The 27,266-nt window shown below is 36.1% G+C and overlaps 3 protein-coding genes and 1 non-coding gene across 4 annotated transcripts; 3 read left to right on the forward strand and 1 right to left on the reverse strand.

Annotated features, from left to right (window-relative positions):
- Positions 1-10,846: 10,846 nt before the first annotated feature.
- LOC121267319 (dihydrolipoyl dehydrogenase 2, chloroplastic) lies at positions 10,847-17,812 on the forward strand. Its single transcript, XM_041171172.1, has 16 exons — positions 10,847-11,342; positions 12,491-12,637; positions 12,782-12,916; positions 13,122-13,227; positions 13,370-13,494; positions 14,217-14,342; positions 14,430-14,510; positions 15,331-15,393; positions 15,482-15,556; positions 15,633-15,711; positions 15,804-15,904; positions 16,561-16,674; positions 16,789-16,902; positions 17,085-17,156; positions 17,497-17,520; positions 17,591-17,812. Exons 1-16 carry the CDS (start codon positions 10,995-10,997, stop codon positions 17,726-17,728), a joined length of 1,848 nt encoding a protein of 615 aa, XP_041027106.1. The 5' UTR covers positions 10,847-10,994; the 3' UTR covers positions 17,729-17,812.
- Positions 17,813-19,892: 2,080 nt separating this feature from the next.
- Positions 19,893-20,663, reverse strand: LOC121267342 (60S ribosomal protein L29-1-like). The gene is made up of 3 exons (XM_041171207.1): positions 20,514-20,663; positions 20,319-20,428; positions 19,893-20,210 (listed from the first exon to the last, which is right to left on the reverse strand). The coding sequence occupies exons 2-3, from the start codon at positions 20,418-20,420 to the stop codon at positions 20,127-20,129; spliced, it is 186 nt and encodes a 61-aa protein (XP_041027141.1). The 5' UTR covers positions 20,421-20,428; positions 20,514-20,663; the 3' UTR covers positions 19,893-20,126.
- A 2,890-nt stretch (positions 20,664-23,553) lies between these two features.
- Positions 23,554-26,389, forward strand: LOC121267335 (GTP-binding protein SAR1A-like). The gene is made up of 3 exons (XM_041171194.1): positions 23,554-24,015; positions 24,119-24,250; positions 25,887-26,389. Exons 1-3 carry the CDS (start codon positions 23,887-23,889, stop codon positions 26,205-26,207), a joined length of 582 nt encoding a protein of 193 aa, XP_041027128.1. The 5' UTR covers positions 23,554-23,886; the 3' UTR covers positions 26,208-26,389.
- On the forward strand, positions 25,209-25,335 carry LOC121243523. The gene has a single exon (XR_005936169.1). It is a non-coding gene; the product is annotated as a small nucleolar RNA snoR83 (small nucleolar RNA).
- Positions 26,390-27,266: the final 877 nt, after the last annotated feature.

Below are 27,266 nucleotides of genomic sequence, written 5' to 3' on the forward strand. Positions count from 1 at the left end.
CCACATTACCTTAACCTTAAAATTTTCATTTTTTTAATAAAAGATCTCCAAAAATAGTGGAAGTAATTCAACAACTAGTGTTAATATATCTTTGAGTGATGTGTACCACTAGCGATAGTGACTCCCAAAATTCATAGAATATAAAAATTCTAATAAGTAGTGTGATGGCTATATATTAGTAATCTCTCGTTGTTTAAGAGATTAAAAGAGAATATTTATAATATGGCTCCGCTAAAGGTATTGAATTCACATAGTAGGAATCTCAACATAGAATTTTAGATTCAGTTCACTTATATGATCCAACTTGGGTTGTTGATCTGATTGACACGGAAAAAGTGAAGTTGATAAAGGTTTAGATCTATCTATTGGCACTAATTAAGTTGTCTTTAGATAGCTACTGATTGCATATACATTGAAACTTTTCTTGATGGAGTTAATTAGTTGATTCTTGTAGGAGAATTAGATGGTTAGTTTTTGTGATATTTAAGCGTGAAGTGCTTTGAGCACATGATTATTGCCAGTACTATTTTGATACAAAAAATGAATGAATGTTGTTGGCGTTGTTTACATGCGACCCTAACAAACCATCTATTCAAAGATACCCAATGTACATAGTTGTTTTTTTATTAACGACCTATTAAATAAAATGGAATTCTTTGAACGCTGCTGACAATCTTAGAAAAGTGTCATCCTAAGATATATAATAATCTGGTTGTCTTAGATAATTAATTGTCATCTAATAAGAGGTTTTTGATGCTACGAGATGATGGATATGAGTTTGTGAAAATAGCTAAAATTTCATGTCTTGTGAGATTGTGTATAAGAAAAATAGTTTCTAAAAGCTCTTGTTCAAAATCCATGGATAATTAATGAGATGAAAAATATTAAAGAATCTAATTTTGTCTATACTATTTGGTGTTTCCATTATGGTTTACTCATTGGAGTTAGAGGTTGAGATTTTGTTAAAGGGTAAATATGGCTTACATGATTAAGTGAGTTTATATGCGATTGTCATTAAAAGTAATTACTAGACTATTGTGATTGTCTTTGGGGGTAAAAGTCCTAATCGCTTTACCTTTAATGAAAAATAAATTATGGTTATCGCACATGCTTTTATTGAGTACAAGAGATATATATGAAATCTTGAAGTCGCAAATTAAGTTTGATGAATGACATTTGTGGTCACCTTGTTAATTCTTAAAAATCGCAATTGGACTTACTGACTAGAATCTAAGATCTATATTGTGAGTTTGACCTTAAATGAGATTCGTGATGAGTCATTGACTTCATGGTTGTGTAAAGAACTTTTATATATAAAGCAGAGTCTCTTAGTAGGACCAAGCATGTTTTGGAAAGTTACTACACATGTGATTGAACATGGAGAGAAATGGTCATTAAGCACCACTTGAGAGTTGTAGTTTGATTATGTTTTAGTTGACCATGTGATTTCTTTCTGTCATGGTTTTGCTCGTCGTGTACATGACACTGATGTGTTTTATGATCATGTGGCATTAAATTTATTTTTATGTAATCACATACATTTATCATAGATTTGTGAGTTATGGTGAAAAATGTATATCGACAGACATAGATCGGCTCACTCACGTGAGCAATTGTCTTTGGCACTACAAAGGGGTAGTAAGCAAATATGAGACAATGTGTCACTCGGTAGTTGTCCAGATAGGGATAAGTTGTAAGACACAAAAAATATGTCGCTTTAATGGGAGCTAAGATGAGGTCTATCATATTTAAAAGGACCATGCATGGTTACCCACAATCCATGTAGAATGTGGTTTAGCCAAATGCGAGATTCTCATTGGCGCTTCGGATAGCAAGCAAATGGAGAGATTTGGGTTAGGCGCTAATATAGCTACTAAACTAAGATCTATATTGAGATTAGATATACGCTCTTTGTTTAGAAAGAAAACTCCATCGTACCATATTTTTCATACTACATGTACTTTTGTGACAAACAGTGGAGATGGGTGAATGGATCTCTGCTTCTTCACTGTGTGAGTCTTGTAGGTCATAATTAATTATCGTAATTTATTTATGCCCTTAGGAGACTTTTGACTATGTCACGAGGTTGATGTTTTAGTGTCTGCTACTTTAGTATGTTATCTATGACCATGAATGATGCGGTCTAAATAAACATTGTTGGGAAAGCGACTGGACTAAGATTAAATGATATGAGGGCGAAATGAAGACTATTTGGTAATACATCGGTATTGGTGTGTACTCACTGCCGGCAAATTATGTTGCTTCTTGGAAGTTATGACATAACTGTAAGTATATTATATTTTATGGACGAGCATTGCTATGAATCATTTGGACTCGAGAGTGATTAGGGATGCTTAATCTAATGTGACCAAATGAGTCGGGGCATAATGAGACAATTTTAGGTATATTGTTGTGTTGGTTTTCTCTCAGAGAGATTTTGTATAGTGCTCCAGTTTTTCTTTTACAACTGTACTCGATGGTCGCACAACCTATTTGCTAGTATGAATAAGATTGAGAACATATTAAAAGATGTAAACTTGGGGTATTGCCCATTATGTGCGAGCGTGAGATGTAAGAAAGGGACACCCATAGTGGGCACCCATTCCCCTTCTCTTAAGGGTCTTAAGCCACTTCATAAGCCTTGATGGCTGGTCCTTAATGGCCAACTGGAGTTACACTTAGAAGGGCTATTTACATAGCCACTCCCCCCTTTGGATGAGAAGTGTGTGTGGAACAAAATAGAAAATGATCTCCCTCAAAAGAATTCTCTCTAGTCCTGACATTTAGACTATAGAATTTGTGAGTGTTGCTTTGGTATTACCACGTAGCACACTCTACTATCGATATGAGAGGATTTCGGATGAACAACTACGACGGAGAATCCATAGAACAACTGCACTAGATCTACGATTTGCCAACGAAGTAATATCACTTCCGTTGTGTACTTTGATATAGTATTTCTAACAACCAGGGTTCCCGGGTCAGAACCCGAATGAACAGTGCTAGACACACACCAACACGGCTCCCTCCCTTCTAGCCTCCCTCTAGCCTTTCCTCTTCCTTACTTCCATACCACCTCTATAATCTATATTTCAATTTTTGTTCTCTTTCTATAACTTGAAAATTGGCCTTTTTGCTACTTTTTGGTGTTTTAACACTTTATACACATTGTCTCATTGCACTCATTTGCCGTTGATTCTTCAATTTATAAGAGAAAACCAACGATTAGTCTGTATAGCTCATGTATGACTTATGAGCAGTCTAGGCATGGTTTGTTTTCACAAACTGCAGCGCAATGACATGTGGATCTCACGAGCAATCTACTTAGTGTCTAAACGAAAATACATTCTGATAGGTAATTTCACATGATTTGGATTGTAGGTGGCCAAGTATGCTCATTGACAATTGTGTCGATACGAGTTCACCAAGCATGCACGGGAAAGGGTGTGTGAGTGTTGGATCAAGGAGATTCGATGTTGCAAAGTCTTTTGATGTCATGCGTATTTATAAACGACAAACCACAACACAATGAAATGTGGATCACACGAGCGGCCTAGTTTGTTTTCACAACACTTCTCAATTCATCTCATTGCATCTAATCATTACAACTTTCTCAAATTCTTACACAAAATAAAATAAACAATTCAACTTTTTCAAATCAAAAAATAAAAAAATAAAAATAACATTAAAAAATATGTCCTAATAATATTTTATTCAACTTTCAATTTTTATCTCAACTCATCACATCTCATCTCATTTACAAAAACAGACCAAGCCTAAATTGCTCATGAGATCCACGTGTCATTGCATTGCAGTTAGTCTCTTATAGATACGCATGATATCAAAAGACTATGCGACATCGAATCTCCTTGATCCAATACCCGACACGCTTCCCCGCGCATGCTTGGTGACCACGTATCGACACAATTGTCAATGAACATACTTGGTCGCCTACGATCCAAATTGTGTGAAATTACCTATCAGACTATATTTTCATTTCCTTTTACTAGGAATCAACAAATTAAGAAAGTGTAATTCTCTATTAACCAACCCAAAACGGCACGTCTCTTGGCCGTAGCAATACATTCTGCAAGTCAAAACTATACAAAAAAAAAAACCCTATGTGGCAACTCCCCCTTAGCAGGAAAGGGCATGGGTCAATCAATTGATATAAAATCTTTTTTCTTAATTTTCTCTTTATGCTATATTAGATATGATTAGCTGTTTGTTGGTTTCCTATCCTATTAACCTTTATCTAACGTATACACAAGATATGCCTAGGAAATAAACTTACAAAGGCTAGTTTGGATAACCAAGTATTCTCAGATATTTCCTTCTCAAATATCACTCAAAGATAAAACATTTTTCAATTTCAAATCTTAAATTTTTCATCTAATCATTAGCTAATTATTATAAATTTTTCTAACTTTCAAACAAAACACAAAAAATAATATAACTTTTTTAAATTTCAAAACAAAAATAATGTTACAAAATTCTATTCAAACAATTTTTTAATTCTATAATAATTTTATTCAATTTTTTCTCTCTTCTTTCTGAAAAATTAATAAAATATTTTAATTCAAACTATTTTGCTATTATTTACAAATTATTTTAAAATTATTTATAGATATTATGAGATATTTAAAGTGTTTGAAAGATCCTTTAGAGCATCAAGATGGAGGAGGGTTTTGCCTCCAATATAGGGGGCACATGGGGCTTTGCAATATTTTTCTACAAACAACGATAAGAACACAACTTTTAATAACTGTTAGGACAATTTGGTTACAACTTTTTTTCCTCTCGGTTCTAGAGTGCTCTAGCAAGGAGGAAGAATATCCTTCACCCTGGTGGAAGGTTTTTTTGTCAAGGGCGATTTTTGAGTGGAGAATAGCAACGTTTTGGACTTAAGCTTCGTACAAGAATAGAATAATAATTATTAGGTACAAGATGACTGAAGAATTAGCTAAATTATGCAACAAGTTTTCATTAACAGAGGATGAAAAAGATGAAATTGTGATAACGGGAAATGATATCAATGAAACTATGGAAATAGGTAAGCTTTGTTTAGTGGGGAAAATCATAGCGGATAAGAAAATTAATTGAAAGGCCTTAATAAATCATATGTTTAAGATATGGAAATTCTGTATTGGCACCAAGGTCATAGAAGTGAGAGAGAATATGTTTATATTCGAATTCCAATCTGAAACTGATTTAAATAGGATATGGGAGGCAAGCCATGGATGTTTGACATGAATTTGCTATGCTTAAGAAAATTTGACGATTACATTCCACCTACTGAACTGACTTTCACTCATACTAATATTTGGGTCCAATTACATAATTTACCCTTGGGGTGCATGAATAAGGAAGTTGAGAGTAGAATTGGATCTTCGATTGGTACAATTTTTAAGGTGGATTATGATATCAATGAGAACTGTTGGGGCAGATGGTTAAGGAGTGGTTTGAATTTAGAGATGAGTTGAGATAGTTTGTGAATAGTAAAATAAAAATTGAATTGTTTATTATATTTTGTGTGAGAATTTGAGAAAGTTATTTTGAGATTTGAAAAAATTGAATTGTTTATTATATTTTGTGTGGGAATTTGAGAAAGTTGTAATGATAAGATAAGATGAGTTGAGATGAATTGAGATGTGTTTTGAATTCAAACGAGGCCTAAGAGTTCTGATTGAAATGGATTTGAAGAAACCATTGGCAAGAGGAAAACTGATGGACCTTTAAGGCCATAGGGGTTTTGTTCAATTCAAATATGAAAAACTCCCTAAGTTTTGTTTTACATGTGGGGTAATCAAACATGGTTCGAGTGGTTGTGAAGGTCAAAACACTCAAATAGATACACCTAAGATGCTTGACACTAATCAATATGGAACATGGCTACTAACTCTGGAACAAGTCCAACTAGTTCAAGAACCAGTTCAAGTTATGGTAGCAGCTTAGTCAAACAATATACAATTATTACTATGTCCAAGTCTAGAGATCAGGACATAGGGAAACAAAGTCTAATACTATATGGGGGAATTATAAGAGAGGAAGGAAAAAAGCTTGAGTTGCAAATAACACCACATAAAGATATACAGGAAAGTAGGACAGAAACACATGTACAACATGTTTCACCTATGTTGGCTCTAGATAAGGAAGAAAACATGATGAATATATATATATATATATATATATATATATTATAGAGTCCATACCAGAACTGATGTCTGGTAAGGAGGAGGCCACCACAACTCCTGAGAGGACTCAATGTTTTCACAATAATCACAACAGGTTGAGGCAAATGTAAATAAATGGAAGAGGAGGGCAAGGGGACATGTTAGTGTTGACATGAGGCCTACTACTCCTTATGCTACAAGGAAAAGAAAAACAGAAGATGAGAATATTGTCTTTACTTTGGAGAACAATTAGGATGCTAGGGGCAAAAAACCAATTGTGGCATCTGTAGTGAATATATTGGCAAATACTGTTAATCAGCCCCGCCGAGAGAAATGCGGCTTCTAAGTTGAAACTGTCGAGGGCTTGGTAACCCTCGGATAGTTAGGGATCTTAGCCTTTTGGTTAAGGCCCATAAGTCAAGCATCTTGTTTCATATGGAAAATGCATAAGAATAAGTTAGAAGCTATCAAAAACAGGTTGGGTTTTAAAAATGTATTCTCAGTTGAAGGAGTTGGAAAGAGTGGAGGATTGACTTTGTTTTGGGAGGAGGATGTTAGACTCAGGATTTAGAATTATACACAGAGGCACATCAACAGCTGGGTTGATAAAAAAGAATTATCTTGGACGCTAACATTTTTTTATGGCCATCTTGAAATAGAAAACAGGCACAATGGATGGAGCATTTTGAGACATCTTAACCTGCAACATCCTAGAAGATCACTTTGTATAGGAGATTTCAATGAGATCCTATAACAAAGTGAGAAGTATGGAGGGTCTAGAAGAGAAGAAAAACAGATGGAGACATTCAGAAAAGTGTTGCAAGATTGCAAGCTTACTGACTTGGGCTCAACAAAAGGCAAGTACACATGGGCAAATAATAGAACTAATCAAACCTTTACTAAGGAGAGGCTTGATATAGCTACTGCAAATTCTAAATGATGGCAACATTTGGTGGAGGTGAGGTGCAAGTGCTGGCTACCTCTACATCTGACCACTGTCCAATTTTAATGTCAATAGGTCAACATAATAACAAGGCAAATAGAACCTCACAAATGAGAAGATATGACAATAGATGGTCCACCTTTTTTGATTGTGAAGATGTGATTAAAAAGGCATGGCATGAAGGGATAGACAATTCAGGTGGGCTGCTTAAAATAAAAGAAAAGATAGAGAGGGGCATGAGGGAACTAAGGAGTTGGAGCTTAAAAAAAGAGTATGATGCAAAAGGGAGCTTAATTCAAAAAACCAACAGATTGCAACAAATGCAACAATCACTTACAACAGACTCAGTACAACAGATGAAACAATTTCAACAAGAAAGAGATGAGTTGCTTGAAAGGGACCACCTAAAGTGGAAGCAAAGGGCTAAGGTAACTTGTCTACAACAAGGGGATCGAAACACAAGGTATTACCATCTTTGTGAAAGTAAAAGAAAGAAAATATACAATTGAGCAAATTATGGATGGCAATGGTGTAAGCATTTCAGACACTGACCAGATTGGAAAGGCTTTCACTCAATTCTATAGGGGACTGTTTACATCCTCCAAGCCTACAAATATAGAGACCTTTCTTAATGCAACTGAAAGAAGAGTTGCCCAACAAATGAATGATAGATTGCTATTACTTTTCAACAAAGAGGAAATCAAAGAGGTAGTGTTTCAAATGGGTCCCTATAAAGCTCCTGGTCCAGATGGCTATGGGGCATGCTTTTATTAAAGATATTGGCCAGTAGTGGGAGATGAGGTATGTGAGGCTCTCTTATCTCTTTTAAAATCTGAGCAATGTATATTTGCTATTAATCACACATAACTAGTAATGATACCAAAGCACAACAGTCCAAAGAGTATCACAGAGTATAGACTAATCAGTCTCTGCAATGTACTCTACAAAATTATTACAAAAATGTTGGCCAATATAATGAAAGAAATTCTGCCTACTATTATTTCATAGAACCAGTGTGCATTTGTCCCAGGAAGATTAAATTTCAAACAATATTTTGGCTACATATGAGACACTTCACACTATGAAAACAAAATTGAATGGAAATAAAGGTTATATGGCTATGAAACTAGATCTGAGCCAGACCTACGTTAGAGTAGAGTGGAGTTTTCTTAAAGAGACAATGCTCAAGATGGGGTTTGATACACAGTAGACTGACTTGATTCAAAGGTGCATAACATCATTTTCTCTTGCAGTATTACTTAATGGGTGACTCAGGATGTGTTTAACTTGAGGGTTAAGGCAAGACTGTCTATTATCTCATTTTTTATTCATAATTTGTGTTGAGGTTTTGATTGCTAAACTACATCAAGTAGAACAGAAGTAGCTCATTTCTGGAGTTCCTATAGCTAGGGGAAAGATCAAGATGGATCATGTATTTTTTGCTGATGATAGTCTATTATTTTACAAGGCATCTATGAAAGAATGGGCTGAGTTAAATCAAATTTTACTTGGTTATGAGCAAGCATCTGGACAACAACTAAACAGAGGGAAAACATCATTATTTTTCAGCACAAATGCCAAGCAACTAACAAGGAACTATATCATGGAGATAGCTGGTTTAAGAGCTTCATCTAACTTGAAAAAATACTTGGGATTTTCATCTCTTATTGGAAGGTCAAAAGTTAGAGAATTCCATGGTATAGTAGAAAGGGTCAGTAAAAGATTAGAGAACTGGAATAACAAATTTCTTTCACAGGCTGGCAAGGAGATATTGATAAAGGTAGTCATTTAAGCCATCCCCACACATAGCATGGGTGTATTTTCTTTACCAAAGACATTATGTAATAAGCTTAATGCTTTGATGGCAAACTTCTGGTGGGGAGCTCAAGAAAATCATTCAAAAATTCACTGGAAAAAATGGGATAGTTTTAGTATGAGCAAAACAGATGGGGGGATGGGATTTAGAGATTTGGTGAGTTTCAACCTTGATCATCTAGCTAAACAAGTATGGAGAATTCTCAATCATCCAGCATCACTTGCAGCTAGGATATCGAAGGAAACCTATTTCCCCAATTCCACTATTTTATAGGCCAAATTAGGATCAAGACCATCCTTTGCTTGGAGAAGCATAGACTCAGCAATTGATGTAGTAAAGTAAGGAAGCATTTGGAGAATCGGAGATGGAAAAAAGATTAAAGTGTGTAAAGATAAATGGATCCCCAGACCTGGACTATGCAACATTCAATCACCAGTGCAAGTCTTACCAGAAAATGCAAGGGATGCAGATTTAATCGATCAAACCAGTGGATGGTGGAATGTGCAACTTCTTAGGAATGCTTTTAATGAGGAAGAGGTAAGGAGATCCTGAAAATACTTGTTTCACAGATTGCTAGTGAAGATAAGTAGTGTGGAAAGGTATATCAAATGGTGATTTCTCAGTTGGAAGTGCATATCACCTATACAAACAACAACAAAGAAGTAAAATGGGAGAGTGCTCAATAAAAGGGGATCAAGGAGATTTATGGAAATTGATATAGAATTTGCAAAATAAAAACTCTGTCAAAGTGTTCATTTGGCGAACATGTAAGGATGATTTGCCTACAAAACAAAATTTGTTTAGAAGAAAGGTCACTGCAGACCCATTATGCCCCATTTGTCAGAATGCAAGTGAAATCCCAACACATATTATCTGGTCATGCCCATCTACACAGGATGTGTGGAGTTTAGGAAGTAGAAAATTACAAAAAACTGTAATAACAGATGAAGACTTTGGCTCTATTTTTCTATCTGTGTTTTATAGAATAGGCCAGGATGAAGTCTGTTTATTTCCAAAAACATCAAGGGCACTGTGGACTAGGATAAATTAATGGGTTTTTGAAGGTAGTCTTTTATCTCCAATATCTGTATGCATCAAATCTCAACAGGCACAACAAGAGTTTAAACAAGCACAATTAATGGATCGAGATTCACAAAGAACAACACAGCAACTGGTTAATACAACATGGAATGTTCCACCTCCAACTTGGCTCAAAGTAAATTGGGATGTGGCAATTAGAGCAGCTGATTACAGAATTGGCATTGGAGTGGTGATCTGAGATAATGAAGGGCATGTTCTAGTCATTCTAATGCAACCATTTTCATTTTGTTCCCAATCATCTACTGCAGAGGCAAGGGCATTAGTAACAATTGCACTGTTATGTAAGGATTTGGATCTGAAAAATGTTGTCTTAGAGGGGGGACTTAAGTCAAGTTGTTAATGCAATGAGACAAAGCAAAGTGCAAAATGGGATGTGGAGCTGCTTGGTGGAAGATGCTAAAACTGCCTTGAGTGACACAAGATGAGAAATTCAACATGTCAAGAGGGAAGCAAACAAGATGGCACACCATTTAGCTAAAAAAGCAGTCTCATTGGGTTATGAAATGTTAGATATAGTCTAGACTATGTAAACCCATGCATTATGTCTCTTGTAATGGCTAAAGGCCAACATACAGTTTGAAGTAATGGAAATCTTATGTGTTCAAAAAAAGGACAGTTTGGTTATTTCATTTTTCTACATTCCTACGCACAAAATTATTTTACTAACTTTTATTTAATTCTATAATAACTTGTAAAATAATTATCGATATATTTTTTATTCACGTAAATGTTCCCGCAAGCAAAACAAATGGGGACAAGTTAGTAAAACAAATAGAAAGAGTGGTTTACCCGTCGCACTTAGATATATCCGCCCACTCTCCTCTACCTAAATCTCAACGGACTTATCGATGCTCTCTCCTTCCTCTCTTTCAGCCTTAAACCCACCCAAACTATATTTCAACCCGCACATCTCTCTCACTCCCATTTCTCTGCGTCCCTCCGGAGAGAAAATCCTCGGAAAATGCAGTTATCCTTAAGTATCTCCGTCTCTCCCCACACCTCACTCACCGTTCAAAGATCAAACCGCAATGCCCTCGAACCCCTCGCCTTCGCTCCACCTTCCAAGCCTTTGAACCTCCGCTTTTGCGGTCTCACTCGCGAGGCCCTCGGATTCTCCTCCCTCCGTAGAAACTCCGATTCGTTCCGATTCCGGCTGTATTCCTCCGCGCGCGTACGCCGTGCTGATAAGTTCTTCGTCTCCGCCTCGCTCTCCGACAATGGAAGCCCTCCCAAGACATTCGACTACGACTTGCTCATAGTCGGAGCTGGCGTCGGCGGCCATGGAGCTGCGCTTCATGCCGTTGAAAAGGTAAGCCGAATCGTGGGCTTGTATCCGTGTCGCATTTTGTGATTGCGAGCTTTCGTTTAGTTCAATTGGCGACGAGTAGTCGTCTCATTTATGAATTTCTTTCTTTTATTAGTAAAATTAATGGTCAAGATCGCTCCAAGCTTCGATGCTTTATGCTAAGTGCCAAATGTGCCACCAAACTCATTCATGTCCTATTCGCTTTGAATTTAGTTTTACGTGGTAGTAAATAGAACTTTTTATGTCTCAATGCTAATGGCTAATACTTCGCTAGTTAAGCTCGAATCGATTCAGTATATCATCTTTGATCCGTCTTTTCCGTAAACTCTATATCCCGAATTTGGTATTCCTGTAAGTCAAGCCTTGTTGTTTAGATTTGATATTTAAGTTCTTTTTTGCTTATGGAGTTATTATTGATAATGGTTTTTGCTGCATGTTGTTCTTAGAAAGTGTTATACCAGACGGGTTTGTCTCTGACAAAGTGCCGGGGCTAAGCGTTAAATCAAGCGATTAAAGCACGTTTTTTAAGGCTATGTTTGGATGTTGAGATGTGTTTGAGTTAAGTTGAGTTGAAAATAGTAGTATTTTGTGGGTCCCATTGAAATGAGTTTAACTTTTTTAGGTTGAGATGAGTTTAACTTTTTTATGAGAAGTTGAAAAAGTAGTGGGTTCTATCAATGATTGGTTTAAGGTGAATTGAGTTTGGCTCAACAATCAAACATAACCTAAATGATTTGGTAAAGGCCATCGTAAAGGAAGAATATCTAGCAGTGGCCACATTTTACGATTGAAGTTACAGGAAAATTTATTTGTTGTAGAAGAATTTTTGACTGAAGATGTACCGACTAATATATTCAACTTATCCATTGTCCTTGTTGATTGCACTCAAGAACTGAGATTAGATCCCGAGAAAATTACTTCTCTGGGATGATAGTTATCCATCCACCTATGATCCTTATTAGACCATGATGTCAATCTTCTGGAAGTAATGTCTGCCCTTTTTGGCACATACTTAGAGTTTATCTTGTGATGATGTTTATTTTAGAATTTTTCTAGGTGGTGTAGAAACATTTAAGCATTGTATCGCTTCTTCTTAATTTCTAATAAGTGTTTCCTAAGAGGTGAATTAATTCTGAAAGTGATCGTTGCAGGGTCTGAAAACTGCCATCGTTGAAGGAGATGTGGTGGGTGGAACATGTGTAAACAGAGGTTGTGTTCCATCGAAAGCTCTTCTGGCTGTAAGTGGCCGGATGCGTGAGCTTCAGAATGACCATCACTTGAGGGCCTTAGGTTTGCAGGTAACGAGATTGGAGTGTCAAAGTTTGAAAGCTTAGCTGACAGATACTACATGTTTAGACCACAAATACTATTAGATGCAAATATGCAGATGTGTTGGTGGGCTGCTGTACTTTAACTGTTTGCCTTCATGCAAATAATGATAGGTTTCGGCTGCTGGTTACGATAGGCAGGGAGTGGCTGATCATGCAAACAATCTTGCTTCAAAAATTCGTAATAATTTAACCAATTCTATGAAGGCACTTGGAGTGGACATACTGACAGGTTTTGGCACAATTCTGGTAAGTCATAATTGCTGTCACGTTGCACTCGGTGGCAACGCAACCAAAAGCTATTTTGGTCACTGAAAAGTCACAACCAGTGTAGTGACAAATTTAAGCTGTTCAGTACATGCTTCTCAATTATTACTGTCCTTTAATTCAGTTTGTGAATGGTTTATAATCTTTGCATCCTTATGTTTGTTGTTTCATTTACCAAACCACTCAGGGCCCTCAAAAGGTGAAAGTTGGATCTGACAAAGTAGTAACTGCAAAAGATATAATTATTGCTACTGGTTCTGTTCCTTTCGTTCCAAAGGGCATTGAAGTTGATGGTAAATGTGTATCCTTCTCTTATTCCTCTATTAAATAATCATGAATTCTTCTTCTGGGTGGAGGACCTTCTGTGCCAGTGTTCTACAATCTTCTGCAACATTGTCATCAGAGGATGCTTAATTGCTGAATATTGACCTGCAGGGAAGACTGTAATTACTAGTGACCACGCACTCAAGTTGGAATCTGTTCCTGACTGGATTGCCATTGTTGGAAGTGGTTATATTGGTCTTGAATTCAGTGATGTATATACTGCACTTGGCAGTGAGGTAGCACATTTCTTGACTTCTTTTAATGGCTGTTGCAATTCAATCAATATGAAATGAAGTCAGATATTTATTTATTTCCAGGGTAAACGAAGAAAAAAAGCGCATTGTTGTCCTGTATATTTTTAATAATAAATTGAAGGACAGATGCTTACCACCTCATCTTCGTTTATAAGGACTAATCATGCCATAAGAAAGATGCTTGTTGATTTTTCTAGGTACCCTTGTATTTCAATATGGCTTAATATTCAGTTATATTGCATGAATGCGTGAGTCGTGTCTCCTCTTTCCAACTTTAGTTTGCAATGACATCTTATTTAAATTTGGGATGGATACTACTTCTCAGTCTAATTTTGAGTGTCAAAGTTTTGATACTCATGGTTTGAAATTGCTGCAAATGCCTCAAAATCTGCTCTGCAAACTCTGTGTTGTTAAATTACTTGTCTAAACAGCCATTGACTCCCTGTTCTATCGAGAGAAAAATAACGAATGGATTTTAAACTCAACTGATCTTTGCCTTTGTCCTTTGGTGCAAGAAATGTTTAGCCCTTTATTTGGGTCCCAATATGATTTATATTACACAAAGCATGCCTTGTATGGCTAAAATCGTTTTACTGCATAAAGGATAAAAACCTTGATAGGTCCAGTCAGTAACTCTTTCCAGCAATCAGAACAAGAAGTTTGTTTCGTGCTTATTTATTTAGTTATTGTTTTTATCTGTGAAGGTTACTTTTATTGAAGCTCTAGATCAGCTCATGCCTGGATTTGATCCTGAGATCGGGAAGTTAGCCCAAAGGGTTCTAATAAATCCACGAAAAATTGACTACCATACAGGCGTGTTTGCAACCAAGGTAACCTGTTGCTTACATTTGAATATTTAAGTGTTTCTTGGTTGACAGTTTCTTGCATTTAGCTTCTTTAGGGTATTCTTTTTGCAGATAACTCCGGCAAAGGACGGGAAGCCAGTCACTATTGAGCTCATTGATGCAAAGACTAAGGAACCCAAAGACACATTGGAGGTAACCTGAATACTCCGAATTAGTTGTTGGAGCTGTCCTACTATGTTCTTTTCCTTGCTTATAATTGTCAATTGATGCTGTCAACCTTCATTTATTTTCATAATTAATTAATTAAATATGAGCTTATTGGCTCCATTTGCTTGAGCTTTAAGTGGCACTTGTTTACGGATTAACCTGCTGCAAATTTCAGAGTGAACAATAATAAGCAAATTACCAATATCAAACATATGTTTCAAGTTTCACCCACCAACCTATGCTCAATGATGACTTTCATGGAGTTCTTGTTTCTTTGTATTGAAATTGGACCTGGATATCTGAGCTCAAATGTTTGATGTTGATGCTTGGGGAATGAGATGAGATAAGACTTTTGTGAATAGTAGTAAGATGGTTTGTGAATAGTAGTGAGATAGTTTGAGTTAAGTATTTATTAGGTTTTGGGAAAGGAGAGAAAAAGTTGAATAAAAAATATTATAAAATTACTTATAAAAACAAATATATTATAAAATTCAAATATTGTTAGAATATAATTTTTTAATATTATTTTTGTTTTGAGATTTGAAAAAGTTGAATTATTTTTTGTTTTTTATTTGGAAATTTGAGAAAGTTGTAATGTTTAGTTTGAAAAAGTTGTAATAATTAGTTTGAAAGTATTTGTGTTTGAATGATGTTTGGGAAGGAAATGAGATGGAAATTGTTTCTAAACATCCCCTAATCTCCGTATGAGTTGCTTGTTGGGGCTTCCTATTTTAGGTCAGACTTTTTTGCTTTATACAAGTCGCCTCATGGTATCTTTAACAAACCTTCGTTCACTTTGCTACAGGTAGATGCAGCATTAATTGCAACAGGAAGGGCTCCATTCACACATGGTCTTGGCTTGGAGAACGTAGGACTTCTCAGAAACTAATGATTGAGATCATAGAGTTGTTACCCAAAGAGAAATGGTTTCATATTTGCATTTTTTTTTTCTGTAGATTAATGTAGCAACACAGCGTGGTTTTGTTCCTGTTGATGAACGCATGCGAGTAATGGATTCAAATGGCAATCTGGTTCGTTTTGATTTTGTATGACCATATTTCCTTGTATAGTCCCAGCAAATTGTTAATGACACAATCTTGACATTAGGTCCCTCACTTATATTGCATTGGAGATGCTAATGGCAAGATGATGCTTGCTCATGCAGCCAGCGCACAAGGAATTTCAGGTAAGTAGTTTACTAATTGATTGTCTGCTGCTTTGAGTCTAAAGACTTTCCATGACGTCCATTACATTTTTTGGCCTAAATATTTTTTACAGTTGTTGAGCAAGTCACTGGAAAAGATCATGTGCTCAATCATCTAAGTATACCAGCAGCTTGTTTCACTCATCCTGAAATCAGTATGGTTGGATTAACAGAGGTGATTTTGAATCTTGCCTCGTTTGGATGTTGAGATGAGATGAGAAATCTGTGAATAGTAATGAAATAGTTTGTGAATAGTAGTGAAATGGTTTGTATTAAGATGTTTTATGGGGTTTTGGAAAATGAGAGAAAAAGTTGAATACAAAAATTATAAAGTTAAAATATTTTTAGAATATAATTTTTTAATATAATTTTTGTTTTGGGATTTAAAAAAGTTGATTTTTTTTTTTTTTTTTTTTGTGTTTTGTTTGAAAATTTGGAAAAGTTGTAATGATTCAGTAATGATTAGATGCAAAAGTTGAAAATTTGAAAATTTGAAATTGAAAAGTGTTTGTGTTTGAGTAGTATTTGGATGTTGAGATGAGAAGAGATGAAATGAAATGGGTTGAGACCATCTCAACATCCAAACGGGGCCACGTTATATAAAAATATTCCTGTGCGCGTTTCTGTGTATCATGGCCTATACTTTTGTATCCATATTATATAGTTCACTTAAAAAAAGGATGTAGTTCACTTCCCCGTTATCTTCATGTAAATATTCATTTTCCCATTATTTTCTTGTGTGTTTAATATTTTATGCGTTATGAAAATAAGAGCTGTTTTCAATGCACCCTTTGAATATCTGAAACTTCACTAAACATCTACAATTTGCAGCCTCAAGCAAGGGAGAAAGCTGAAAAAGAGGGATTTGAAATAAGCATTGCCAAGACAAGTTTTAAGGCCAACACGAAGGCCCTAGCAGAGAATGAAGGGGAGGGACTTGCTAAGGTGATATTTCTGTACCATTGTCCTATGGTTGATATATATATATATATATATATACATATATATATTCTCACTAGCTTCTTTAGGTGTAACAACTTATTTATCATTTTCATGCAGTTAATATACAGACCCGACAATGGAGAGATACTTGGAGTCCACATCTTCGGATTGCATGCTGCAGACCTCATTCATGAAGCCTCCAATGCAATAGCTTTGGGGACACGTATTCAGGTAAGTTTTCTGTGCCAAAACTACAATGTTTATGACCGCTACTTTTAATGTGATCTTGGGAGAGTCTGCTGTTTATCAGTGACATACTCTGATTAAATTTCACTCATTCTAAAGCTAAGACTGAAACTGTATCATGGATGCCGTTCAACAATTTATTTTTGCCACATTTTATTACCACGCAGGACATCAAATTTGCAGTTCATGCTCATCCAACCTTGTCCGAAGTGCTTGACGAACTGTTCAAATCAGCAAAAGTGAGTCACCTATACTCACCTCTAGAAATCATGCTGAGCATGCTGCACTTGAATTTTCTGTTCCATGCTATGTGGTAGAGACAATGACAAGTAGAGGGTACCTTGGCAGTCACTTGATGTGCAGTGGCTGACAAGTGATCAGTAGCATATAATAATGCATGTCTTGTTAGTGGAAAGCACTAGAAGTGGGCTCTAAAACATAAGCACATCCCAACTGACTATCACTAGCAGGGCATAAAAGGTCCCTTGATATTACATATTATTGTTATAGTACTTATTGAATAGCTTCTTCAATTTATATCTTTCCTGATATGTTGACCCACAAACCTAATCCGGGCAGGTTAAAGCTCATGTTTCTGGCCCAGTAAGTGAACCGATCGCAGTCTAAGCTTCTCAACAATCAAGTATGTATTTTTGAAATTTGCTTGTACTAGGGAGTTTTGAGGAATTACGCATCTCCAAGCATTAGAAGAGATCAACACGCTCGCTACTCAACAGAAAGAAAGAAAGTGGCTGACATCTTGAAGACGATTGTGGCCGAAATATTGGAAAGTTTGATTTGGTGTTTATAACGCTTTTGATTTGGAAACTTTTCTACTTCCTAATTTTGAATAACGTTATATGAGGCCTTATATGGTTCTGAGAGTTATCAACTACTTCCAAAATCATTTCGCTTTACAAGCGCCCTCGGCCCTTTAGATATTTTAAAGACCTCTGGTCACAGAAAATTCAGATCCGCTGTCCTCCCAAACAAAAGCTCTTTTTATGATTAACGATGATAAACATCGGAAGAGCATGTGAGGTATAAACATAGATCTTATGTGAGATAGATTTCACAATAAGAAACTTTACAATCTAGTGGGGTTACATCGTCAATTTAAATTTTCTTGTGTATACTAAACATCTTTCTTTTGAAAGAAGTTTATGTATTTTTAGGTTTGATTAGATAAAGTTTTGAATTTCATTCCAGTTGAGGTATTGAAATGGAATATTTTTAATATGTTTTGATGTACTAGTTTGAGATAGTCGATAAATTAATTATATATAAAAATAATTATATATATTTTTTATAATGGGAGAACCACCTTGTGACAAAGCTCTTAGGACTCGCCTATGGAACCTAAACCCAAGGAGAGTAACACAACAATTCACTTAAATTGCAATTTGTCTCCAGGGAAATCAAACCTGTAACATAGCGCTCATGCACACAAATTCGCCTTTACCACTTGGACTACCCGTGGGTGGATATATATATATATATATATATTGATAAAAATGTAGTTATTGAAATGGGTTCCATGAACCCACGTATTCCTATTATGTCACACAATCCAAAGCCTTTTATCAGTGATATGCCTCTTACAAAAAAGGGGGCTTACATATCACACAATCCATGAGGTTGGTGCTAAGAGTGATTGCATGACCCGATTCTCCAAATAAAAAAAATAAAAAATTGAATTGAAAACCCCCTACTCTTGTATAAAAATAAATAAATAATCCATGAGCTAGGCTCTTGGATGGAAACGGTCACTAGTTACAGAACGGTCATATCAATTAGAAAAAATCTTAGCACCAGCCAATTGTTAGGCGCACACCCCACACCCCATTCCGGAAGCCATCTTTATTTTCATTCCCTTGTGGAATTTCAAACGCATATCTTTATTTCCTTTATTATCCTTCCTTGTTTTATATCCTCTTTCTCTTGCCTACAAATTCCATGTAGGCGGAAGAGATGGGTGGGTCTTGTAGAGCTACAGCCACTGGGCTTAGAGAAATAGGTTCCAAGTCAATGATACTCTTGATAGGTAATTTAGTTTTCAAGAATCACGACCTTTCTTTTTTTCCTTTTACTGTTTGATCATTTGGTTGATTTATTCTTTTGAGTACCGTTTTTCCTTATTTGTTTCCAGTCTTTTAGTATATGAAAGGGACGGACTCTGTGCTGGTTGTGAACAAAGATGATTACTACAACTGCAATACAAAGAACCCCATCAAGAAATTGGAGGAAGGTGATTCTGGGTTCCAGTTTTATAGGTCTGGGCCATTCTTTTTCGTCACTGAGAAGGACCAAAGCTGTGAGAAATGAAAGAAACTGATCGTTGTTGTTTTGGCTGTAAAAGACACTGGTGAGGGAGAGGGGGTTTCGCGGGGCAAAATTCGAATGAAAAGAAAAGAATGTTTCACGTTTATTTTGAGAGGAATTCTTTCAGCCATAGGAAAGAAAAAATAAAATAAAACCCACCACGTCCAGGTATAGGGTGTGGATCAGCTACAGTTGCTGATTTATAGAATCTCTCTTATCAATTATATCACCCACTTTGGTTTGGCCCAAAACCAGAACAAAACGGTCACAACAGCCGGGCTCCCATTATGACTGATTTTGAGCCAAAACGTCCTTTCCATCTGGAATACTAAAATCCAGCCAGAATGCACAAAACAGGCCAGAAGGGTCAGAATTTTCGCCGGAACAACCACGTATCCGTACCAATTACTGTTCCGGCACAAAAAACTGGCCATTCCAACTGGAAAAATACAAAACATTGGTCTAGCTTGCAAACCCCACCTAAATCATTGGGACAATTGGGCGGAAAAATTAAAAGATGTAACTTTTTTCAAAATTACTGAAACCACAAGATAAGACCATACACATCTGAGCACAAAATTGGAAGGCAATCTAAGTACAATTAACATTTCAACGAGGTAAATCAATCCCAATAAAGCACAAAGACCATAGGCTCCATCCAACTAAATGATTAATAATGATAATAACAACAATTCAGAAAGTAAGCATCCTTAACAAACATCAGAAAGAAGGCTCGGAAGTGCCGCCCCTACTAGGAATTGAAACAAAACCCATTACAGTAGCATCAAAGCACTATACTACTGAATATTAAAGTAAACATGAAGGAAATGAAATCATAGATCTCAAACAAAATGTCTGTCTGTCTGTCTGTCTGTCTGTCTAGTCTTCTACTCCTCCTCGGTGGCGGAGTCGGCACTCTTCTTGTTATGCTTTCTCGCGTACCTTTGGTTCCTTAAGAACTTTGGATCCATCTACCAACAATATATTAAAAAAAAAAATTGTATTTTTTTATCAATTACACGATTGAAATAGTTGTTTAATAATATAGTAAAAAGGAAACGAAAATTAAAAAAGAGTACCCCTTTCGTGGAGGCATGGCGGTGCTTGCGGGGCTTCTTGATGCCGTTCTTGTGAGCCTTGTAAGACTGGTTGTGAGCCGTGTGGTTCTTCGACTTCGCCATCTCTGAAAAACCAACACACACAGTCACGCAACAACACAGACGCAGAGGGATATACAGATAGAAAAAGATAAGAGAGAGAGGAGAGAACTGTACGAGGATGTAGATGTGTTGCTCTGCTAGGGTTTGGTTCGGCGGAGCAAATGAGAAGCTTTGGGTGCTGTATCCGGAACCCTAATTCTGACTTAAGTCGTGGGAATTGGCAAATATCAAACGACGGAATTGCCCTCGTTGGTTTTGTGGTTTTGGGCTTCCGTTCAAACTTCAAAGTGCTCAACCTTTATAATCGGTAAGTAGTCTGGTGCGAGCTGAGCTTGTGTGAATAGACCAATTAAAAGGCCCATAATCCAATTAAGGCCTATTCTTCTCAGCTCAGAAAAAGGCCCATATACCTCCTTTCCTTGCCGCAGATAGAAGCACTATTTTAGTGTTTTCTTTTTCTTTTTCTTTTTTTATAAAAGTAGATTGCATTCATTAATAATAAACATTATAAACTTGACCTGAAATATACATTATAAGCTAACTACAATATTAATAGCTCTCCAGTGCATACCTGGGACTGACATGGTCTAGTCCAAGCTGCAAAACCTCTACAGACCTAAAGTTTGAGAGACAACACTACTTTATCCAAGATAGAGTTAACCAAACCCCATACTCCAACTAAGACGAAGTAGGGTTAACCAAACCCCATACTCCATATAAGACGGAGTTGAGGACACACTCTTCGAACGAAAGTCCAAGAGACTGTATTTTTTTTTTTTTCTAAAAACAAAATACATTATAGAAATTTAAAATACATGAGAAAATAACGGATTACATCTTGGAAAGATATAGATCCGCATTTTCAACCTTGGAGGAAAAAAAAACAAACAACGTCTGTGATGGCGCGTGAGAGCCACGCGCCACCGTGGTGGTATGACCGACGGTTAGGTCTGAAGTCGCCGGTGGTCTTGGATCTAGAGAAGTCATGCGTGGCGGTAGAAGGACACCTTGTGTGGTGGCGTGTGGAATACATGCACTCTCTTTAGGCTGCGCGTGTGGCTCACGCTCCTCTCCGTTCAACAAAATTATTCACCTGTTTGAAGGATCGGCGTCTCGGAAAGCCTACGGTAGGGCGCGTGGTGGTTGTTGGACGCCGGAGAGCAACAAATCGACCTTCTTCCATACTTAGCCTTGAAGAAACCCAAAAATGAAAAAAAATTTGAGAAAACTAGAGATGAGGGAACAAGCTCCTCCCTTCCCGCACTGTTTTTGATCTGTGTAGTTTCTAGAGAGAATGATGAGTCTCTCTCTCTAAAAAACTAGGAAAAGATGGCTTGAGACACTATTTTAGTTAAGAGTAATGATACACGTATAATTCTTTTATAATCTTTATACAACCATATTTTAAAATAAGAGTATTTGTATAAAGTAATATTACTTTTATAAGTTATTTTACAAAAATATTCCTCATTCAAAACAAAATTTTATAAAAAAATTGTAAAAAAATTATAATTTATCATTTTAATTCTATCCTTCTAGTCACGTGCTAATATGGATAATGATCGTTTTAAGTAATTTCATATCTCAATCACTTAAATGAACAATAATTTAAAATATATCACATTAGCAAGTGTGACTAAGGATAATAAAATTCAAACGAAGAATATAATTGCTAAAAAATATTGATTTCTAGTGCTTTTCAACTTATTTGTATTGCTTTTTTTTGGTTGAGTAATAAAACAGGACATACAAAAAGAATATAACAAAAATTTTTATTTGGGGTCATAGACCTCTTCCCATATTACAATGCCAACACAGATCTCCACTCCTTTAATCTATGTGGCTATTTATTTGCTTGTCTTTGTATCCAGTTAATCTACACACTATGTTGTATATCTATCTCTTTGATTGAATTGATCACATCAAGAGTACCTCCTTCTATTCGAACGAGCCAGCGTACGAGTATTGAGTTCAACCTCATAAGAGAATGATGTGTCTGTTCTCTCTATCCACGTTTCATGTATCATACTCTTGTAGTTTATACTTTCTAAATACTGCATGGTCAACTCTTAACAACATCGAAACTTATAATTTTCCAACATCTATTATTAGGTGGTTTTCATGTAGTTTGTTTGGATTGGTTGAGACTATGCATGAGATGTTTAGTGCAAAAAGAAGGCAGGGTGTGATGTGAAAAACCTACCCTCCATCAACTAGTACTAGGGTACTCAACTACTCCCACTTGGCACTCCTTTGCTCGTTGAGAAACATCATTGATGCAACCATAACTTATTTTCACTTTGTACAAACTCTAGCGTTTATGTAGAATACAAAGATGTGATCGATGATGAACCCGGTGAAAAGGGACACTATAGTTTTTAACGATTTTAATGAAAATGTCGATGACAGTTCAACAAACCTTTTAGCTGTCACTACCTACATCTTTGGAGGAGATCCATGTGGTTTCTTTATTGTCTGCCCAAATAAATTCTTATGATCTAACGGTGTGTATCAAAGTGCATGTGAGGAGCTTATATGTTAATAACCAACTAAATACCATCTATGGTTTTTAATGGTTCTTGGCTTCTAAACTCACATATAGATTTATTAGCTGCTTAAGAATTAATTGGATTTTCTAGTGGAATGAGTCTAAATTATGGATAAAATCCGACTTGAAGAAACGCATGTGGATTTCTTGTCGTTCAAACATTCTCTGTTGAGTTTTTAGTAAGTAAAGTACTGTTATTATGGTCACGTCGAGATAAGGAAGCCACCTCCAATTACCTCCTCCAATCCTTCTTAGAAAAAAAAAAAGGTAGCATATTCTAATTGATCTAGACTCAAATAATTTAGAATAAAATTTTACAAAATCTGAATTATTATTTTATTAACAATTTAGTATAATGCGATTAATGGCAAATTATAGTTTGCGGGCTATATAAGAAGTTTATAAAACTAAATTATTTTACTAATAATAATAATTAAATATTATAACAATGTTTACATACTAATCGTTTGAACAAATATTTAAAATATATCATATTGTGATTTAAAATAACAAAAAAAAAAAAAAAAAGAAAAAGATTTCCTCTCCTAAATCGAAACAAACAACAGCAAAGCAATTGTTTCGTGGTTGTAACCCTGAAGCGTCTGCACAAAAAACACTCTCCCATTGTCCCAAGTGAAATAAATGACAGCGATGCAGTTGTTTCCCAATCGTAAACTTATAACCCTGAACTATCTGTACAAAAACAAAACACTCACAAACACGAATGCCCCCATTTTCCTCGCCATCCTGAGTTTTCCACCTTCCTCCATTCCTCTATAGCCTTTTTAGCTGTCCTATATATAGTCAAACCTAGATTGGATCTTTGCTCGATCTGGGTCTTTCGTGTTCCGTACCCGTATCGATCTGGTTCCTTTTCAGACTGTATTCCGACCATTCTTCTGAGGCTTTTAGTATTTTGGTTCAGAAAGACAGACGGATATGTTCCTCATTGATTGGTTCTATGGCGTGCTCGCATCGCTTGGCCTGTGGCAGAAAGAGGCCAAGATTCTTTTCTTGGGTCTCGACAATGCTGGCAAAACCACTCTTCTTCACATGTTGAAAGACGAGGTGGGTTGTGTTTTGTCTTTACCTATTGCTCTCTATTTATCGTCCATTGATAGCGATTAAGTTATTCCTAAAATGTTGGAAATCGGGTGACTGTTTTCGGCAGAGACTAGTGCAACACCAGCCAACCCAGCACCCCACTTCGGAGGAGCTGAGCATTGGGAAAATCAAGTTCAAGGCTTTTGATTTGGGTGGCCACCAGATCGCTCGCAGAGTTTGGAAAGATTACTACGCTAAGGTATATTCGATTTGATTTCTTTCCTTTTGTCTTGGCTGACTTAAAACGCAACTAAATATGATCTATGATTGCTTGTTTTAGATTTTTCTTTGGTTTTTAAATAATATTATTGGATTGGGACTCTTTCTTGATCCACAGTGAAATTTAGACGTGTATCTGGCCATCGTATCCTTTTGAAACATCTTATAATGTACATACATATCAAGTATTGGCTATTCTTGTTTCCACTACATCGACCTAGATAGGTCTTATCTTTTATATACCATATCGTGTACTTGGGCTATACCTATCTCTATTAATAATATCGATTACTTATAAAAAAAAAAAAAAATCAAGTATTGGCTATTATTTTTCATATGTGAAGATAAGAAAAATAAGAGGAAGTAGTGGGGCTATATTTGAACGTCATTTATGCACGTTCGAAACTTTGAATCTGTTTATTTTGGTAGAGGTTATTTGAATGAACTGCTGGAAGCATTAAGCAGATCTTGCCGTTGCCGTGCCCCTTCAAGTTCAATATTAATTTACTGCGATTTTACTATATGTGTTAAGTCAGGTGATCTAGTATGTTGTTCTATTGGCAGTTTATTCGTTATTTTTTTACGCGAATGGCATCAATGACAGAATCTCTTTGACTGTCTAATATGCTGTTATATTATCCACAGTTTGGAATAATCATTTCTGCATTCTTTTCCCATTTTGTACATGTTGAATCATGAAGGATTAGCCTCCTGGCTGAATCGTTGGAATATTCTTCTTTGTGGGTTTGTTCTGCTAATTGCAAGTGCATTAAACTATTAATGGCCCCTGCTTTAGTTCCTTGTGTAGACATGAAAATCGCTTTGTTGCCTTCTTTGCATGTGATGTTTAATCCAACTGTTACTTGAGTTTAATTTAGAAAACAGCAAAAGCATTGCCTGGTCCCATGGCCCCCAGTTTAGCATGCTGTTGCCTCATAATCCCAGATAAATCCTCGCTATGTTTGTGTGATCCATTGGAGGCAAACATTGACAGTAAATGTTTTGCTGATAGCACCTTTCTTTGTTGTTTTTGGAGGTGTTTTAATAGTATTTTTCTATACATGATTCCTTCAAAAAGTTCGACATGGTTTTATGGAAGGCAGTTTCATGGAGATGTCAACTCAGGTGGGAAAGAGAAGCCATAGATTTATTGGAAAGGATTACCTCTCAGCACAAACAATTTTGGTTCTTAAAAAGAAACAGTGTGAGAAGGTTCAATTGTCTGAAATAAATTTCTAGAACCGTTAATTTAAAGAATACTTATTGCCTGATTTGGTCTTTGTTTCATGATTGATTCTCAAATTCCAAGTAATTTGCAGCACCTACTATATGCGAATCTCTGACTAAAGTACCATCTCAAGCACAAGTCCTGATTCCAGTAGTGGTATTGAATTCATTTTAACCAGCACCAGCATCAATATACCTGGTCTGTGTGACTGAATAAATGAGAGAAGTTCTTTCATGCAGTCCTTAGGTTTCTAGATGTCCTACAGTTTCACACCCCGTTCTTTTGGACTCAATTATAATTGTAAATTGATTTGACCTTTGCACTCTCGGAATGTATGACATGCCAGAGAATAGAATGCTGACCACATGTTTTTCATGTCCATGAACAGGTGGATGCAGTGGTTTACCTCGTCGATGCTTATGACAAGGATAGGTTTATGGAATCAAAGAAGGAGCTGGATGCCCTCCTTTCAGATGAATCCCTAGCTAATGTTCCATTTCTTGTGCTTGGTAACAAGATTGATATTCCCTATGCAGCTTCAGAAGATGAGGTACGCTATGCTCTTGGGCTGACGAATTTCACAACTGGCAAGGGAAAGGTGAATCTTACAGAGTCCAGTGTCCGTCCTCTAGAAGTTTTCATGTGCAGTATTGTTCGCAAGATGGGTTATGGTGACGGCTTCAAGTGGCTCTCCCAATATATCAAGTAGAAGTAGAGTAGGGTGATAACAAAGTTGTTCTGTATTCAGGTGGTAACCTTTCTGAAAGTATTTATTTTTTAATTCAATTTCTATTTCCTTGCCTCTTTTGTTGACTTTATTTTGTTATCACTGGCGTTTATGGACAGAATCATGACTCAGAAAAACACTTTGTTATGGTTCAATTTTACTTATTGAGGTTTGTGGAATGCTCATGATGTGCTTTCAAAAATAAAAAATTTGGTATTGAAGATTAAACAACTGCTGAAATTCTTCACTTATCAATGAAAAAAAAAAAAAAGACAATTGCAGAAATATTTGATCTATACAACGTCCAATTTCCAAATTTCCATTTCGAAGGATCGCGGATTCATTTGCTTTCCTTTTGTTTTTCGAAAATGAAACTGTTCCTTCTTAATGTTTTGTTCTGTGGTTGGTATGTAATGTGTTACTAGTTTCATAGAACATGGTTCTCTGGTCATATTCAATAAATCAATGGTAGTTTTTTCAAGGAGCAATTGTCCATTTGTTTTGTCAAAAGATAACTATGAGCATGAAACAAATGAGGGAGCTGAGAGATTTAGCCATGAGGAGGCGCTGGACCTTGCATTAATGCTTGTTGAGAGCTTTGTTAATGGGGATAACCAACACAGTAAACCTAGATGGTCATGGAAATCAGTTTTTCTTCTAACCTGCTGTATCTTTTACCTAACTTTGTACTAGACTTTGGCAAATTGGTCATAAACTTGTACTCCAAGCTACTACTACACATTTATTCTATTTACTGTGCTAGTTTCAAGTTTCAACATCATATACGCAATTTACTTCGGCCATAGTCACACCCACTGCGTAGCACGATATCTATCCATTTATATTACTGCTTTCTTTAAATAAGTAGAGATTGTGAGCCAGTTTTCCATTAAATAATTCAGTGCAACAAACTATACAGCTATACAACCAACCACAGCGGGACCACAATCCTGACAAACTATAAAAAATAAGAATAATGCTATTATGACTACTTAATTTATCTTCTCATTTTGATCGTTCATGTATTTAATTTGTTTTTAA

The sequence above is a fragment of the Juglans microcarpa x Juglans regia genome, chromosome 1D (genome assembly GCF_004785595.1).
Source record: "Juglans microcarpa x Juglans regia isolate MS1-56 chromosome 1D, Jm3101_v1.0, whole genome shotgun sequence".
Classification (NCBI taxonomy): Eukaryota; Viridiplantae; Streptophyta; class Magnoliopsida; order Fagales; family Juglandaceae; genus Juglans; species Juglans microcarpa x Juglans regia.

What these genes read in the sequence shown, in the direction of transcription:
- LOC121267319 (XM_041171172.1), top strand. Translation starts at nt 10,995, where the DNA reads ATGCAGTTATCCTTAAGTATCTCCGTCTCTCCCCACACCTCACTCACC. An exon ending in CGCTTCATGCCGTTGAAAAG is followed by an intron (nt 11,343 to 12,490) that starts GTAAGCCGAATC and finishes TGATCGTTGCAG; the next exon opens with GGTCTGAAAACTGCCATCGT. An exon ending in CAGGCGTGTTTGCAACCAAG is followed by an intron (nt 14,343 to 14,429) that starts GTAACCTGTTGC and finishes TTCTTTTTGCAG; the next exon opens with ATAACTCCGGCAAAGGACGG.
- LOC121267342 (XM_041171207.1), bottom strand. Translation starts at nt 20,420, where the DNA reads ATGGCGAAGTCGAAGAACCACACGGCTCACAACCAGTCTTACAAGGCT. An exon ending in GCCATGCCTCCACGAAAGGG is followed by an intron (nt 20,211 to 20,318) that starts GTACTCTTTTTT and finishes TATTGTTGGTAG; the next exon opens with ATGGATCCAAAGTTCTTAAG.
- LOC121267335 (XM_041171194.1), top strand. Translation starts at nt 23,887, where the DNA reads ATGTTCCTCATTGATTGGTTCTATGGCGTGCTCGCATCGCTTGGCCTG. An exon ending in TTCACATGTTGAAAGACGAG is followed by an intron (nt 24,016 to 24,118) that starts GTGGGTTGTGTT and finishes TGTTTTCGGCAG; the next exon opens with AGACTAGTGCAACACCAGCC. An exon ending in GGAAAGATTACTACGCTAAG is followed by an intron (nt 24,251 to 25,886) that starts GTATATTCGATT and finishes GTCCATGAACAG; the next exon opens with GTGGATGCAGTGGTTTACCT.